Source organism: Salvelinus namaycush, unplaced genomic scaffold (genome assembly GCF_016432855.1).
Source record: "Salvelinus namaycush isolate Seneca unplaced genomic scaffold, SaNama_1.0 Scaffold853, whole genome shotgun sequence".
NCBI lineage: Eukaryota > Metazoa > Chordata > Actinopteri > Salmoniformes > Salmonidae > Salvelinus > Salvelinus namaycush.
This window is the reverse complement of record NW_024061590.1, coordinates 1-15,043: the sequence shown is the minus strand read 5'-3', so window position 1 is coordinate 15,043 and position 15,043 is coordinate 1. Positions and strand designations below refer to the sequence as shown.

General features: G+C 47.6%; 1 protein-coding gene across 1 annotated transcript; it reads left to right on the top strand.

Annotated features, from left to right (window-relative positions):
- The first annotated feature begins 755 nt into the window (after positions 1–755).
- Positions 756–7,692, top strand: LOC120043069 (pancreatic secretory granule membrane major glycoprotein GP2-like). The gene is made up of 7 exons (XM_038987792.1): positions 756–880; positions 1,238–1,443; positions 1,647–1,798; positions 3,946–4,188; positions 4,409–4,568; positions 7,460–7,535; positions 7,673–7,692. The coding sequence occupies exons 1-7, from the start codon at positions 808–810 to the stop codon at positions 7,690–7,692; spliced, it is 930 nt and encodes a 309-aa protein (XP_038843720.1). The 5' UTR covers positions 756–807.
- The last annotated feature ends 7,351 nt before the right edge of the window (positions 7,693–15,043 follow it).

The following is a 15,043-nucleotide window of genomic DNA, read 5'->3' as shown; positions in this document are numbered from 1 at the left end:
ACAAGTTCGTCATGCCTCCCGGGTGCTACTTCGCCTATTGTGCATGTAAGGTTTCACCCCCTGCTTTGCCAAGTTCTGAGTGGGACTTGCTGTTGTTGTTCTGCCTTTTGAATTGAAGTTATTGTATTTACTTCTTTAACTGTTTACTGCTTAGTCATTCACCAGCTGGTTATATACACCATGATGTTCTTCTTATGGCCCTAGATATCAACAGTACTCCGCATATTCATTCATTCATTCATATAGGTGTATTGTATGATTCTGGTAATACCAGCATACTAGTTCTTTCAAAACATGAGCGATGAATGTTCCCTCGTAACTGTGTCTGCTGTTTAACTCCTTGTTCCAGATGTGACAGCTCCCACCACAACACCACAACCAGTCACAACAACAACCACAACAACAACCACCACAACAACAACAACCACAACAACAAAAGCACCTGTAGAGGTCACCACGACAACAAAAGCACCTGTAAAGATCCCGACGACAACACAAACACCTGTAAAGGTCACCAAGACAACAAATGCACCTGTAAAAGACACCCCAACAACACAAATACCTGTTACGATACCCACGACAACACAAACACCTGATAAGATCACCACAACACCGCAAACACCTGTTAAGATTACCACGATAACACAAACACCTATTAAGATCACTACGACAACACAAACATCCGTAAATATCACCACTACGACAAAATCACCAGTAGATGTTGTCACCTCGACAAGAACACCAGTAGACAACAATCGCACCACAACAACAACACAGTCACAGGTTGCCACGACTACGCCAAAAGCAATGTGTGGTACCTGCAGAGCGGGGGAGACCTGCGTGAGCAATGATGGGGTCACTTGGCGGTGTGAGAGGCCAGGTGAGTTCTCAGAAAACACCTGCTTGAGGACCTATGTACACTCTTAGAAAAAAGGTGCTATCTAGAACCTAAAAGGGTTCTTCGGCTGCCCCCATAGGAGAACCCTTTGAAGAACCCTTTTTTGGTTCCAGGTAGAACCCTAATGGGTTCCAAGTTGAACCCCTTCCCTAGAGGGTTCGACCTGGAACCAAAAGGGGTTCTCCTATGGAAAGAGCCGAAGAACTATTTTGAAATCATTTTCTCTAAGAGTGTATATGAGAATTTGTAATTCCTTCTTTTCATTTTGTGTTCTTGAATAACTTCTTTCATGTTGTCTTTCTTTTCTCATCCCTCTCTCGCTCTCTTTCTCTCTTACAGATCAGCCTGTTTTGCTGCACCCAGCGGTAGTGTGTGGGCGGAGCCTGGTACAGGTGGGTCTCAACAGGACTAACCTGGAGGCCGCTGGTCTGGATGCCACCACCGCTAACCTGGCCGACCCCCGGTGTAACGCTCACGAAGAGCGTGGCGGCATGGTATGGTACCAGGTGGAGCGCACGGAGGGCGCCTGCGGAAACACTCTGGAGGTGAGAACAGACCCCGACCCGTTCACCCCGTTCCTCACCGAAACTTTCAACAGAGAACAGTTGCTGTGAGACATGTTGCCATCAGCAGAAAATGATGAACAGATGAACTGAAATACAATTGTCCAAGAATTATATTATTCTGAGGACTGGGGAGAGGTCCTCTCCTGGCTTCTAATCTTCTTCCCTTTTCCCCCTTTCACCAGACAAACGGATCTGATGCCATCTTTTCCAACAGTTTATTCATCTACCACATTCACAACGTGTCCTTCAGCCGACCCGTGAGCGTGCCCTTCTCCTGTGCCTACCCTCTGGAATCAGAGACCAGCCTGGATGTGGCCATCAAACCCTACCTGTCGTAAGTGGAGACGTTGCAGTAAACAATGTCAAACATGGACAATGTAACAACAGGGAAGCAACTTTTACACATTGGAATGTGATACAATACGAGGCAATGGTGTACTTTAGGACCATGCAGACGCCTCCGAGTGGTTGGGTAGGCTGTTTATCCGATTGGATTTAAAAACAATAATAATTATGTCCCCCCCACTTCTAAAACCAAAGTTACGCCCCTGTAACACAATGTAACATAATGTAACACAATGTAACACAATGCAGGCGAACACATGTCGGACTGTCAGTATCCTGTTAATGTATAGACAGTTTATACTCCAAACCTGTGGTTCTTGATGATCCTTTAGATAACCAGATAACAGTTTTGCACCTCCTCTGTCCGCTCATCACAGTACTGGTTGTTCTGGTTGTTCTGGTTGTTCTGGTTGTACTGGTTGTTCTGGTTGTACTGGTTGTACTGGTTGTTCTGGTTGTACTGGTTGTTCTGGTTGTACTGGTTGTTCTGGTTGTACTGGTTGTACTGGTTGTTCTGGTTGTTCTGGTTGTTCTGGTTGTTCTGGTTGTTCTGGTTGTACTGGTTGTTCTGGTTGTTCTGGTTGTTCTGGTTGTACTGGTTGTACTGGTTGTACTGGTTGTACTGGTTGTTCTGGTTGTACTGGTTGTACTGGTTGTTCTGGTTGTTCTGGTTGTTCTGGTTGTTCTGGTTGTTCTGGTTGTACTGGTTGTACTGGTTGTTCTGGTTGTTCTGGTTGTTCTGGTTGTACTGGTTGTTCTGGTTGTACTGGTTGTACTGGTTGTACTGGTTGTTCTGGTTGTACTGGTTGTTCTGGTTGTACTGGTTGTTCTGGTTGTACTGGTTGTTCTGGTTGTTCTGGTTGTTCTGGTTGTACTGGTTGTTCTGGTTGTTCTGGTTGTTCTGGTTGTACTGGTTGTACTGGTTGTACTGGTTGTTCTGGTTGTACTGGTTGTTCTGGTTGTTCTGGTTGTTCTGGTTGTTCTGGTTGTTCTGGTTGTTCTGGTTGTTCTGGTTGTACTGGTTGTTCTGGTTGTTCTGGTTGTACTGGTTGTTCTGGTTGTACTGGTTGTTCTGGTTGTACTGGTTGTTCTGGTTGTACTGGTTGTTCTGGTTGTTCTGGTTGTACTGCTTGTTCTGGTTGTACTGGTTGTTCTGGTTGTACTGGTTGTTCTGGTTGTACTGGTTGTTCTTGTACTGGTTGTTCTAGTTGTTCTGGTTGTTCTGGTTGTACTGGTTGTTCTGGTTGTACTGGTTGTACTGGTTGTTCTGGTTGTACTGGTTGTTCTGGTTGTACTGGTTGTTCTGGTTGTACTGGTTGTTCTGTTTGTACTGGTTGTTCTAGTTGTACTGGTTGTACTGGTTGTACTGGTTGTTCTGGTTGTACTGGTTGTACTGGTTGTACTGGTTGTACTGGTTGTTCTGGTTGTTCCACCAAAATACTCAGCTGGCTGTGTAATATTGTTAAAACTATAATAATAATAATAATAATAATAATAATAACAAAAATAATAATAATAATCATCATTTCTTATCTTGCCTATCTAAAGTGACTTTGGGTGTCTTGAAGAGTGCTTCAAAAAGAATGTGTATTTATTATTATAATTATTATAAATAATGATAATAACAATTCATTTCATTTAGCCTGTAAAGTGCATTTCTCGCAACCAAGGCACTTTGTTTGTCCATCTCTGACTACATCTCTTATTAACTGATGGGTTCTGACTCCTAAACTTGAAAAATGGAGCACCATAGTCTGGTTTTTACACCAGAAGTTAATGGGTATCTGAAGGAGGAATGTATATGATGGAGGCAATTAAGGTTGCAGTCACTGATAAGGGTGGAGAGATGTGGGTTAGTGAGGAATGGGGTCGAGGTCACATTAAGGGAGAAGGAACAGTTTATTGCCCGCATCACTTAACTTCCTGCCTAGCAATAAACATGTCATGTTTAGAGGGAAGGAGGATGCTCCACCCACATTGGGGTCTATATTTACTACCACTGGTGGAAACATGTCTTATGCTGCTGTAAGACCCAGTGAATAAACTTGGTTTCAGCTTTACTAAGCGTCCGTGAGTTTTGTACTCTGTTTATTTGTAATCTAACAAAACCAAATCTCCTATTTGCCCATTTGACAGGCTGAAGGATGTCCAAGTCGGTAAGGGCTCCAAAGTGGGCTCCAAAATGACTCTGTACCACAGCGACAACTTCACAAAGGCTTACCCAGCGGGCCGAGTCACCTTGCCGGTGGGTTCCGTGCTGCACGTGGGTGTGTCCGTAGAGTCTGAGACGGAGCGTTTCGTGGTCGTTCTGGAGGACTGCTATGCCACACAATCCCCCGACCCTAAAGACATCATGCGATACTACATCATTCAGAACAAGTATGTGTGTCTTGGTTTAAACTCAAGGAACACATGGAGGTTTTCCCAGACACAGATTATGTCTGGTCCAGGACTAACAACCTTTACATGGAGCTTCTCCATTGAGAATGCTTTTTAGTCGATGACCAGGCTTAATCTGTGTCTGAGAAACCGAACACTAATGTTTGTGTATTTTCTGTTGCGTTATCTAACCTAAACCCTGACCCTCCCTGTTTCTTAGATGTCCGACTGAATTCCGTCAGGTGAGGGTGGAGGAGAGCGGCTCGTCTCTCAGGGCTCGCTTCTCTGCTCTGCTGTTCCTGTACCAGGGGGACTACCGGGATGTCTTCCTGCACTGCAGACTCAGCCTTTGTGACCAGAGGAGCTCCTCCTGCACTCCAGTGAGTCCTGCATCTTTCCCGCTGACTCATCCACTCTGTTTGTGGTCTCTCTCTGGTCTCACTCAGTCTGTGGTCTCTCTCTGGCCTCACTCAGTCTGGTCTCACTCAGTCTGTGGTCTCTCTCTGGTCTCACTCAGTCTGTGGTCTCTCTCTGGTCTCACTCAGTCTGTGGTCTCTCTCTGGTCTCACTCAGTCTATGGTCTCTCTCTGGTCTCACTCAGTCTGTGGTCTGTCTGGTCTCACTCAGTCTGTTGTCTCTCTCTGGTCGCACTCAGTCTGTGGTCTCTCTGGTCTCTGTCTGGTCTCACTCACTCTGTGGTCTCTCTCTGGTCTCACTCAGTCTGTGGTCTGTCTGGTCTCACTCAGTCTATGGTCTCTCTCTGTTCTCACTCAGTCTGTGGTCTCTCTCTGGTCTCACTCAGTATGCAGTCTCTCTCTGTTCTCACTCAGTCTGTGGTCTCTCTCTGGTCTCACTCAGTCTGTGGTCTCTCTCTGGTCTCAATCAGTCTGTGGTCTCTCTCTGGTCTCACTCAGTTTGTGGTCTCGCTCTGGTCTCACTCAGTTTGTGGTCTCGCTCTGGTCTCACTCAGTCTGTGGTCTTGCTCTGGTCTCACTCAGTTTGTGGTCGCTCTCTGTTCTCACTCAGTTTGCGGTCTCGCTCTGGTCTCACTCAGTCTGTGGTCTCTCTCTGTTCTCACTCAGTCTGTGGTCTCTCTCTGGTCTCACTCAGTCTATGGTCTCTCTCTGGTCTCACTCAGTCTGTGGTCTGTCTGGTCTCACTCAGTCTGTTGTCTCTCTCTGGTCGCACTCAGTCTGTGGTCTCTCTGGTCTCTGGCTGGTCTCACTCACTCTGTGGTCTCTCTCTGGTCTCACTCAGTCTGTGGTCTGTCTGGTCTCACTCAGTCTATGGTCTCTCTCTGTTCTCACTCAGTCTGTGGTCTCTCTCTGGGCTCACTCAGTCTGTCGTCTCTCTCTGGTCTCACTCAGTATGCGGTCTCTCTCTGTTCTCACTCAGTCTGTGGTCTCTCTCTGGTCTCACTCAGTCTGTGGTCTCTCTCTGGTCTCACTCAGTTTGTGGTCTCTCTCTGGTGTCACTCAGTTTGTGGTCTCGCTCTGGTCTCACTCAGTCTGTGGTCTTGCTCTGGTCTCACTCAGTTTGTGGTCGCTCTCTGTTCTCACTCAGTTTGCGGTCTCGCTCTGGTCTCACTCAGTCTGTGGTCTCTCTCTGGTCTCACTCAGTCTGTGGTCTCTCTCTGGTCTCACTCAGTCTATGGTCTCTCTCTGGTCTCACTCAGTCTGTGGTCTCGCTCTGGTCTCACTCAGTCTGTGGTCTCTCTCTGGTCTCACTTAGTATGTGGTCTCTCTCTGGTCTCACTCAGTCTGTGGTCTCTCTCTGGTCTCACTCAGTTTGTGGTCTCTCTCTGGTCTCACTCAGTTTGTGGTCTCGCTCTGGTCTTACTCAGTCTGTGGTCTTGCAATGGTCTCACTCAGTCTGTGGTCGCTCTCTTTTCTCACTCAGTTTGTGGGCTCTCTCTGGTCTCACTCAGTCTGCGGTCTCTCTCTGGTCTCACTCAGTCTGTGGTCTCGCTCTGGTCTCACTCAGTCTGTGGTCTCTCTCTGGTCTCACTTAGTCTGTGGTCTCTCTCTGGTCTCACTCAGTTTGCGGTCTCGCTCTGGTCTCACTCAGTCTGTGGTCTCTCTCTGGTCTCACTCAGTCTGTGGTCTCTCTCTGGTCTCACTCAGTCTATGGTCTCTCTCTGGTCTCACTCAGTCCGTGGTCTCTCTGGTCTCACTCAGTCTGTTGTCTCTCTCTGGTCGCACTCAGTCTGTGGTCTCTCTGGTCTCTGGCTGGTCTCACTCACTCTGTGGTCTCTCTCTGGTCTCACTCAGTCTGTGGTCTGTCTGGTCTCACTCAGTCTATGGTCTCTCTCTGTTCTCACTCAGTCTGTGGTCTCTCTCTGGTCTCATTCAGTCTGTCGTCTCTCTCTGGTCTCACTCAGTATGCGGTCTCTCTCTGTTCTCACTCAGTCTGTGGTCTCTCTCTGGTCTCACTCAGTCTGTGGTCTCTCTCTGGTCTCACTCAGTTTGTGGTCTCTCTCTGGTGTCACTCAGTTTGTGGTCTCGCTCTGGTCTCACTCAGTCTGTGGTCTTGCTCTGGTCTCACTCAGTTTGTGGTCTCTCTCTGGTCTCACTCAGTCTGCGGTCTCTCTCTGGTCTCACTCAGTCTGTGGTCTCGCTCTGGTCTCACTCAGTCTGTGGTCTCTCTCTGGTCTCACTTAGTCTGTGGTCTCTCTCTGGTCTCACTCATTCTGTGGTCTCTCTCTGGTCTCACTCAGTCTGTGGTCTCTCTCTGGTCTCACTCAGTCTGTGGTCTCTCTCTGGTCTCACTCATTTTGTGTGTAGTCTCTCCGACTCTCCTGAGGCTTTCTGGACTGGTATCCACAAAGCATCTCAGAGTAGGAGTGCTGATCTAGGATCAGTTCCCAATCTGTCAATATATTCTTATTCACTTGGGATGGGTGACCTAAAAGGTGAAATTGATCCTAGATCACCACTGCTGCTCTGAGAGGCTTCGTGGATACAGGCCCTGGTCTCTCTGTCTCAGTGTCTCTCTGTCTCAGTGTCTGGTCTCTCTGACTCCTTCTCGTCTCTCTGTTTCAGTGTCTGGTCTCTCTGTCTCAGTGTCTCTCTGTCTCAGTGTCTGGTCTCTCTGTCTCAGTGTCTCTCTGTCTCAGTGTCTGGTCTCTCTGACTCCTTCTCGTCTATCTGTTTCAGTGTCTGGTCTCTCTGGCTCCTCGTCTCTCTGTCTCAGTGTCTGGTCTCTCTGACTCCTTCTCGTCTCTCTGTCTCAGTGTCTGGTCTCTCTGACTCCTTCTCATCTCTCTCCTCAGGTGTGCGCCAAAAGGAAATACCGCTCTGTCACCCCCTCTGTCCCCCTCGAACCCCTCACCATCGGACCAATCACCTGTGAGTACGACTTCATAAGTTATCAATCAAAACCAATAATTTAATAGATGTAAATCAAAGAAATTATGTTGATGTCAGTGATGGACACTCAGGTAACTAACTAAATAACTAACAGTGTATTTGTTTTTGACTTTCAGGGTCCCAAAATGAAGTTTGAACTTCATGAATCCCTGTCATGCTTCCTGTATCCTAAATAGACAATGAACTCAGTTATTTAAATGATTCATGTGAAGTTCATAAACCTATCTCACCTATACATCATTTATGTCGTAAACCAAGCCATTTCATATGTAATTTCTTACATACATCCAGTTATAAATAATGATCTTTTAAGGATATTCTTATATTTCTCACAAATTCATTGTTGAACCTTTAACTAAGGCGTGAGGCCAGAAAGTGTATCTGCAGCTATAATATTATTTCATCCTATTGGTCTAAAATGCTTTGTTAATGCAATAATTTAATAGTATTATTAAAGATGATAAATGTATGTATCAATGTATTCATGTACTGGCATGTAGTGTACTATTACTCTTAAATGCGTTGTATGTGCAGTAATTTAATAGTGTTAATAAAATATAAATGATAAATATATGTATAAATGTATTAATGTATGAATAATGTACTGGCCATGTAGTGTACTATTGCTATAGCTTAGTTCTTTCTCTTTGGGATCAGTCAAGACAGTGATGAACCAGTAGGTGTCAGTATTACCATAGAAACACTGGTAGAAGTCTGCATCATCACGACACAACAACAGCAGACTCAGAAAGAGGAAATTCCAATGAAATAAGTAATTCATTAATTAAAAGGAAAATCTCTTTTCATCATTTTCATTATTGACAGCACATTGTCTACATGTGAAAACGGCACATTTCTATAAGTTGTGGAAACAAATATAATGTTAAAAAGTTCTACCCGATGACATCATCAGAAGTTACAACGTGTTAACAACATTGGCTGTGTTCCAAAATGTGCACTTGTGTTCTGCATTCTCCTGTTCTTTCACAGGTGATCTACCAAGAACACCTGAGAGAGCAATCTGTTTAGTATGGAAGAATGTAGATCGCTTAAAATCTGTTATATTTGAAATGCACTTCAACGTGACCTCTAACCTAAACAGGAAACTGCATCATCACATAGCCGGCGTTAACAAAGCTAGCATTGATGATAGGTATCTTTGAGCAACTTGCGCTAGCAATTCAGTGAACATCGCAGGTTACATATGTAACCACGATTATGTGAGCTATTGGATCACTCCAATATGGTATCCTTCCAGGTGGCAGGATACATTCTGAGTAAGAATTTCAGATTAGTACCGTGTACCGGGTAGTGCTGCGACTGACCACCTTAAATAGCTGCCGCGCACTACTTCCACCTCGTGTCCTTTTCAAGGCGCTGTAGATCACCAACAAAAAGGATTGGAGTAATCCAACAGCTCACTTAAACGTGGTTACATAGGTAACATTTGTCATGTGGCAGTATATTGGATCACTCCAATATGGTATCACAATACCAGATGAATCGGTGAACTAGGTAAGTGCCAGACAGAGAGTAAAGTCCCATAGGACTGAGCTCAGGGCAGTCATAGTTGATATTTTCCCCACTCAGGGGACGCCCAACTGGCCGAGGCGCAAATGTCATTGAGGGGAACTCCTCGGAGCAGTGACCACGATGTAGCTACTCCTCTAGTAGAATACACCACTACAGTAGAGGTCAGAGGTCAGAGGCCCACGATGTAGCTACTCCTCTAGTAGAATACACCACTACAGCAGAGGTCAGAGGTCCACGATGTAGCTACTCCTCTAGTAGAATACACCACTACAGCAGAGGTCAGAGGTCAGAGGACCACGATGTAGCTACTCCTCTAGTAGAATGCACCACTACAGCAGAGGTTAGAGGCCCACGATGTAGCTACTCCTCTAGTAGAATGCACCACTACAGCAGAGGTCAGAGGTCCACGATGTAGCTACTCCTCTAGTAGAATGCACCACTACAGCAGAGGTCAGAGGTCAGAGGCCCACGATGTAGCTACTCCTCTAGTAGAATGCACCACTACAGCAGAGGTCAGAGGTCCACGATGTAGCTACTCCTCTAGTAGAATGCACCACTACAGCAGAGGTCAGAGGTCAGAGAACCACGATGTAGCTACTCCTCTAGTAGAATGCACCACTACAGCAGAGGTCAGAGGTCAGAGGCCCACGATGTAGCTACTCCTCTAGTAGAATGCACCACTACAGCAGAGGTCAGAGGTCAGAGGTCAGAGGCCCACGATGTAGCTATTCCTCAAGAAGAATGCAACACTACAGCAGAGGTCAGAGGTCCACGATGTAGCTACTCCTCTAGTAGAATGCACCACTACAGCAGAGGTCAGAGGTCAGAGAACCACGATGTAGCTACTCCTCTAGTAGAATGCACCACTACAGCAGAGGTCAGAGGTCAGAGGCCCACGATGTAGCTACTCCTCTAGTAGAATGCACCACTACAGCAGAGGTCAGAGGTCAGAGGTCAGAGGCCCACGATGTAGCTATTCCTCAAGAAGAATGCAACACTACAGCAGAGGTCAGAGGTCCACGATGTAGCTACTCCTCTAGTAGAATGCACCACTACAGCAGAGGTCAGAGGCCCACGATGTAGCTACTCCTCTAGTAGAATGCACCACTACAGCAGAGGTCAGAGAACCACGATGTAGCTACTCCTCTAGTAGAATACACCACTACAGTAGAGGTCAGAGAACCACGATGTAGCTACTCCTCTAGTAGAATGCACCACTACAGTAGAGGTCAGAGAACCACGATGTAGCTACTCCTCTAGTAGAATGCACCACTACAGCAGAGGTCAGAGGTCAGAGGCCCACGATGTAGCTACTCCTCTAGTAGAATGCACCACTACAGCAGAGGTCAGAGAACCACGATGTAGCTACTCCTCTAGTAGAATGCACCACTACAGCAGAGGTCAGAGGCCCACGATGTAGCTACTCCTCTAGTAGAATGCACCACTACAGCAGAGGTCAGAGGTCAGAGGCCTACGATGTAGCTACTCCTCTAGTAGAATGCACCACTACAGCAGAGGTCAGAGGTCAGAGACCCACGATGTAGCTACTCCTCTAGTAGAATGCACCACTACAGCAGAGGTCAGAGTTCAGAGGCCCACGATGTAGCTACTCCTCTAGTAGAATGCACCACTACAGCAGAGGTCAGAGGTCAGAGGTCCACGATGTAGCTACTCCTCTAGTAGAATGCACCACTACAGCAGAGGTCAGAGGTCAGAGGTCCACGATGTAGCTACTCCTCTAGTAGAATGCACCACTACAGCAGAGGTCAGAGGCCCACGATGTAGCTACTCCTCTAGTAGAATGCACCACTAAGGCAGAGGTCAGAGGTCCACGATGTAGCTACTCCTCTAGTAGAATGCACCACTACAGCATAGGTCAGAGGTCAGAGGCCTACGATGTAGCTACTCCTCTAGTAGAATGCACCACTACAGCAGAGGTCAGAGGTCAGAGGTCCACGATGTAGCTACTCCTCTAGTAGAATGCACCACTACAGCAGAGGTCAGAGTTCAGAGGTCCACGATGTAGCTACTCCTCTAGTAGAATGCACCACTACAGCAGAGGTCAGAGGTCAGAGAACCACGATGTAGCTACTCCTCTAGTAGAATGCACCACTACAGCAGAGGTCAGAGGTCCACGATGTAGCTACTCCTCTAGTAGAATGCACCACTACAGCAGAGTTCAGAGGCCCACGATGTAGCTACTCCTCTAGTAGAATGCACCACTACAGCAGAGGTCAGAGGTCAGAGACCCACGATGTAGCTACTCCTCTAGTAGAATGCACCACTACAGCAGAGGTCAGAGGCCCACGATGTAGCTACTCCTCTAGTAGAATGCACCACTACAGCAGAGGTCAGAGGTCAGAGACCCACGATGTAGCTACTCCTCTAGTAGAATGCACCACTACAGCAGAGGTCAGAGGTCAGAGAACCACGATGTAGCTACTCCTCTAGTAGAATGCAACACTACAGCAGAGGTCAGAGGTCAGAGACCCACGATGTAGCTACTCCTCTAGTAGAATGCACCACTACAGCAGAGGTCAGAGTTCAGAGGCCCACGATGTAGCTACTCCTCTAGTAGAATGCACCACTACAGCAGAGGTCAGAGTTCAGAGGCCTACGATGTAGCTACTCCTCTAGTAGAATGCACCACTACAGCAGAGGTCAGAGGTCCACGATGTAGCTACTCCTCTAGTAGAATGCACCACTACAGCAGAGGTCAGAGGTCAGAGGACCACGATGTAGCTACTCCTCTACTAGAATGCACCACCACAGCAGAGGTCAGAGTTCAGAGGTCCACGATGTAGCTACTCCTCTAGTAGAATGCACCACTACAGCAGAGGTCAGAGGTCAGAGGCCCACGATGTAGCTACTCCTCTAGTAGAATGCACCACCACAGCAGAGGTCAGAGAACCACGATGTAGCTACTCCTCTAGTAGAATGCACCACTACAGCAGAGGTCAGAGGTCCCCGATGTAGCTACTCCTCTAGTAGAATGCACCACTACAGCAGAGGTCAGAGTTCAGAGGCCCACGATGTAGCTACTCTAGTAGAATGCACCACTACAGCAGAGGTCAGAGGTCAGAGGCCCACGATGTAGCTACTCCTCTAGTAGAATGCACCACTACAGCAGAGGTCAGAGGTCAGAGGCCCACGATGTAGCTACTCCTCTAGTAGAATGCACCACTACAGCAGAGGTCAGAGGTCAGAGGCCCACGATGTAGCTACTCCTCTAGTAGAATGCACCACTACAGCAGAGGTCAGAGGTCAGAGGCCCACGATGTAGCTACTCCTCTAGTAGAATGCACCACTACAGCAGAGGTCAGAGGTCCACGATGTCGCTACTCCTCTAGTAGAATGCACCACTAGGAAGGTAGAGGCCGGCTGGCCAGCCGATATGCTGTAGTAATAGTGTCCACAATCCAGTGTGAGAGTCTTTGTATCGATAGACTCTGGCCCAGAACTCTCTCATCATAGCAAACGAATAGCCAAACAGTCTGTCTTATTGTCTGTGTCTGTGTAATGTAAGTGGCCAAGGCACACTTGGCGAAACCCGCAGCCGTGGGATGTAAAGGCCGGTTCACATCTGTTAAACAGGACCTTCAGCAAGAATGAGGGGTTAAGACGGAGGGTGACACTCCTCTTGTCTGGACCCATTCTGAAAAACATTCAGTGCTCACTGAAAAGGCATGCAGTTCACTCACCCTCTTAGTGGAGGTATTAGCCAACAGGAATGCCACCTTCATGGATAGGTGCTTCAAAGTCATCGACTCTAGGGGCTCGAGGGTGGCTTAGCAATCGCTGACAGCACCACGTTAACGATCCAGTTTGGCATCGTGCCATTGCTGGACACAGACATCGAACTCCCTTCGTAATTTGGAGAGCAATGGGCTGCCACAAATGGGTCCCTGTTGGCCTTCCTCATGACATGCCTAGATAGCGTCTAAATACACTCTCAATGTGGAGGCCGCTTGGCCTGCATCAAGCAGTGACATATGGCTCTCAAACCAGGTACAGAATATGACCCACCACATTTGTTTTGATGCATTGGTGGAAGAAACGATGGCGCTCCGCAACGTGTTCACCACATTGTCCTGAAGGCCTAGACTGGTCCACTAACGCCTTCAGAGGCCAAGCCTGAAGCTGGAGGCGGTGCAGGTCCAGATGCCACAGTGTCCCCCTAGCCTGAAGAGGAGGTCGGGCCTCAGGGGCAGGAAATGCTGTCCTACCAGGTAGGGCTGGAGCTGGTGAAGAACCAGGTGAACCACCCTGAGATCCAGGTAGGGCTGGAACTGGTGAAGAGCCCAGGTGAAACACCCTGAGATCCAGGTAGGGCTGGAACTGGTGAAGAGCCAGGTGAACCACCCTGAGATCCAGGTAGGGCTGGAACTGGTGAAGAGCCAGCTGAACCACCCTGAGATCCAGGTAGGGCTGGAACTGGTGAAGAGCCAGGTGAACCACCCTGAGATCCAGGTAGGGCTGGAACTGGTGAAGAGCCAGGTGAACCACCCTGAGATCCATGTAGGGCTGGAACTGGTGAAGAGCCAGGTGAACCACCCTGAGATCCAGGTAGGGCTGGAACTGGTGAAGAGCCAGGTGAACCACCCTGAGATCCAGGTAGGGCTGGAACTGGTGAAGAGCCAGGTGAACCACCCTGAGATCCAGGTAGGGCTGGAACTGGTGAAGAGCCAGGTGAACCACCCTGAGATCCAGCAAATTGCCAGCCGAGATGCTGCAGTAACAGTGTCCAACATGCAATGTGAGAGTCCGGTCGGATGGTCACTGGCCCAGAACTCTCTTCAGCTTCAGGCAGTAACAGGACAATGTGAGAGTCCGGTCGGATGGTCACTGGCCCAGAACTCTCTCACCAAAGTTAACGGAAACTCATAATGCTTTCATATTGCCTGCATCTGTGAAAAGCGTCCATTTCCCTAGTCGTGCAAAACACACTGGGGGAAGCTCCAGTTCACCCGCAGCAGCGAGAGGGGAGTGTGTGGACAACTGTAATGGCCGGTTAACTTCTGTCATACAGAATCCTTGGCCAGAATGAGGGGTTGACACTCTATCACGGCTGTTGGAAGGAGAGGACGAAGGTGCAGCGTGGTTAGTGTGCATTTTCTTTATTAAATCAAAATGACGCCGTACAAAACAATTAAAACTACAAAAAACAAACTGTGAAGCTCAAAGGCTATGTGCCCTAAACAAAGACAACTTCCCACAATGACAGGTGGAGAAAGGGCTACCTAAGTATGGTTCCCAATCAGAGACAATGATAGACAGCTGTCCCTGATTGAGAACCATATCCGGCCAAAACATAGAAATAGAAAATCATAGAAAAACAAAACATAGAATGCCCACCCCAAATCACACCCTGACCATACCAAAAAGAGACATAAAAAGGATCTCTAAGGTCAGGGCGTGAGACACTCCTTCCTTCATCGGAACTGATTGGGAAACATTCAGTCAACCAGGGCGTCAACACTTGAAGACCCTGAGACATTTGAGGCTCCAGAACTATAGCGGTGGCCGGCATAGCCTTTCATCACTGTATTCAGTGCCCATGGAGACCACCTCTCTCAGTTTGGCCTTTGGGCCTGTAAGAGGAGCACCTCAGGATGACTGCTGAGTCCAACCCTTCTTAGACGCAGTCCGCTGCCTGTGGGAGAAAAGCCATACTGGAAATGGTTGTTTCTCTCTGTGGGAAGAAGAGATGGTTAGTATATACCCTGTAGTATTACAAAGGATATGACAACTCCAGCTACACACTGAATAAGACCAGGAGTGTAATCTAGATGTTATGTGAGTTTGTAAGGGAAACTATGATAGTTACTGTATGGACTGTAAAGTAGTGTTATCTAGTTTGTAAGGGAAACTAGGATAGTTATTGTATGGACTGTAAAGTAGTGTTATCTAGTTTGTAAGGAAACTAGGATAGTACTGTATGGACTGTAAAGTAG

Coding starts and splice junctions, on each gene's coding strand:
- LOC120043069 (XM_038987792.1), top strand. CDS start 808: ATGTGTGGTACCTGCAGAGCGGGGGAGACCTGCGTGAGCAATGATGGG. Junction 881..1,237: donor TTGGCGGTGTGAGAGGCCAG/GTGAGTTCTCAG, acceptor TCTCTCTTACAG/ATCAGCCTGTTTTGCTGCAC. Junction 4,569..7,459: donor GGAGCTCCTCCTGCACTCCA/GTGAGTCCTGCA, acceptor CTCTCTCCTCAG/GTGTGCGCCAAAAGGAAATA.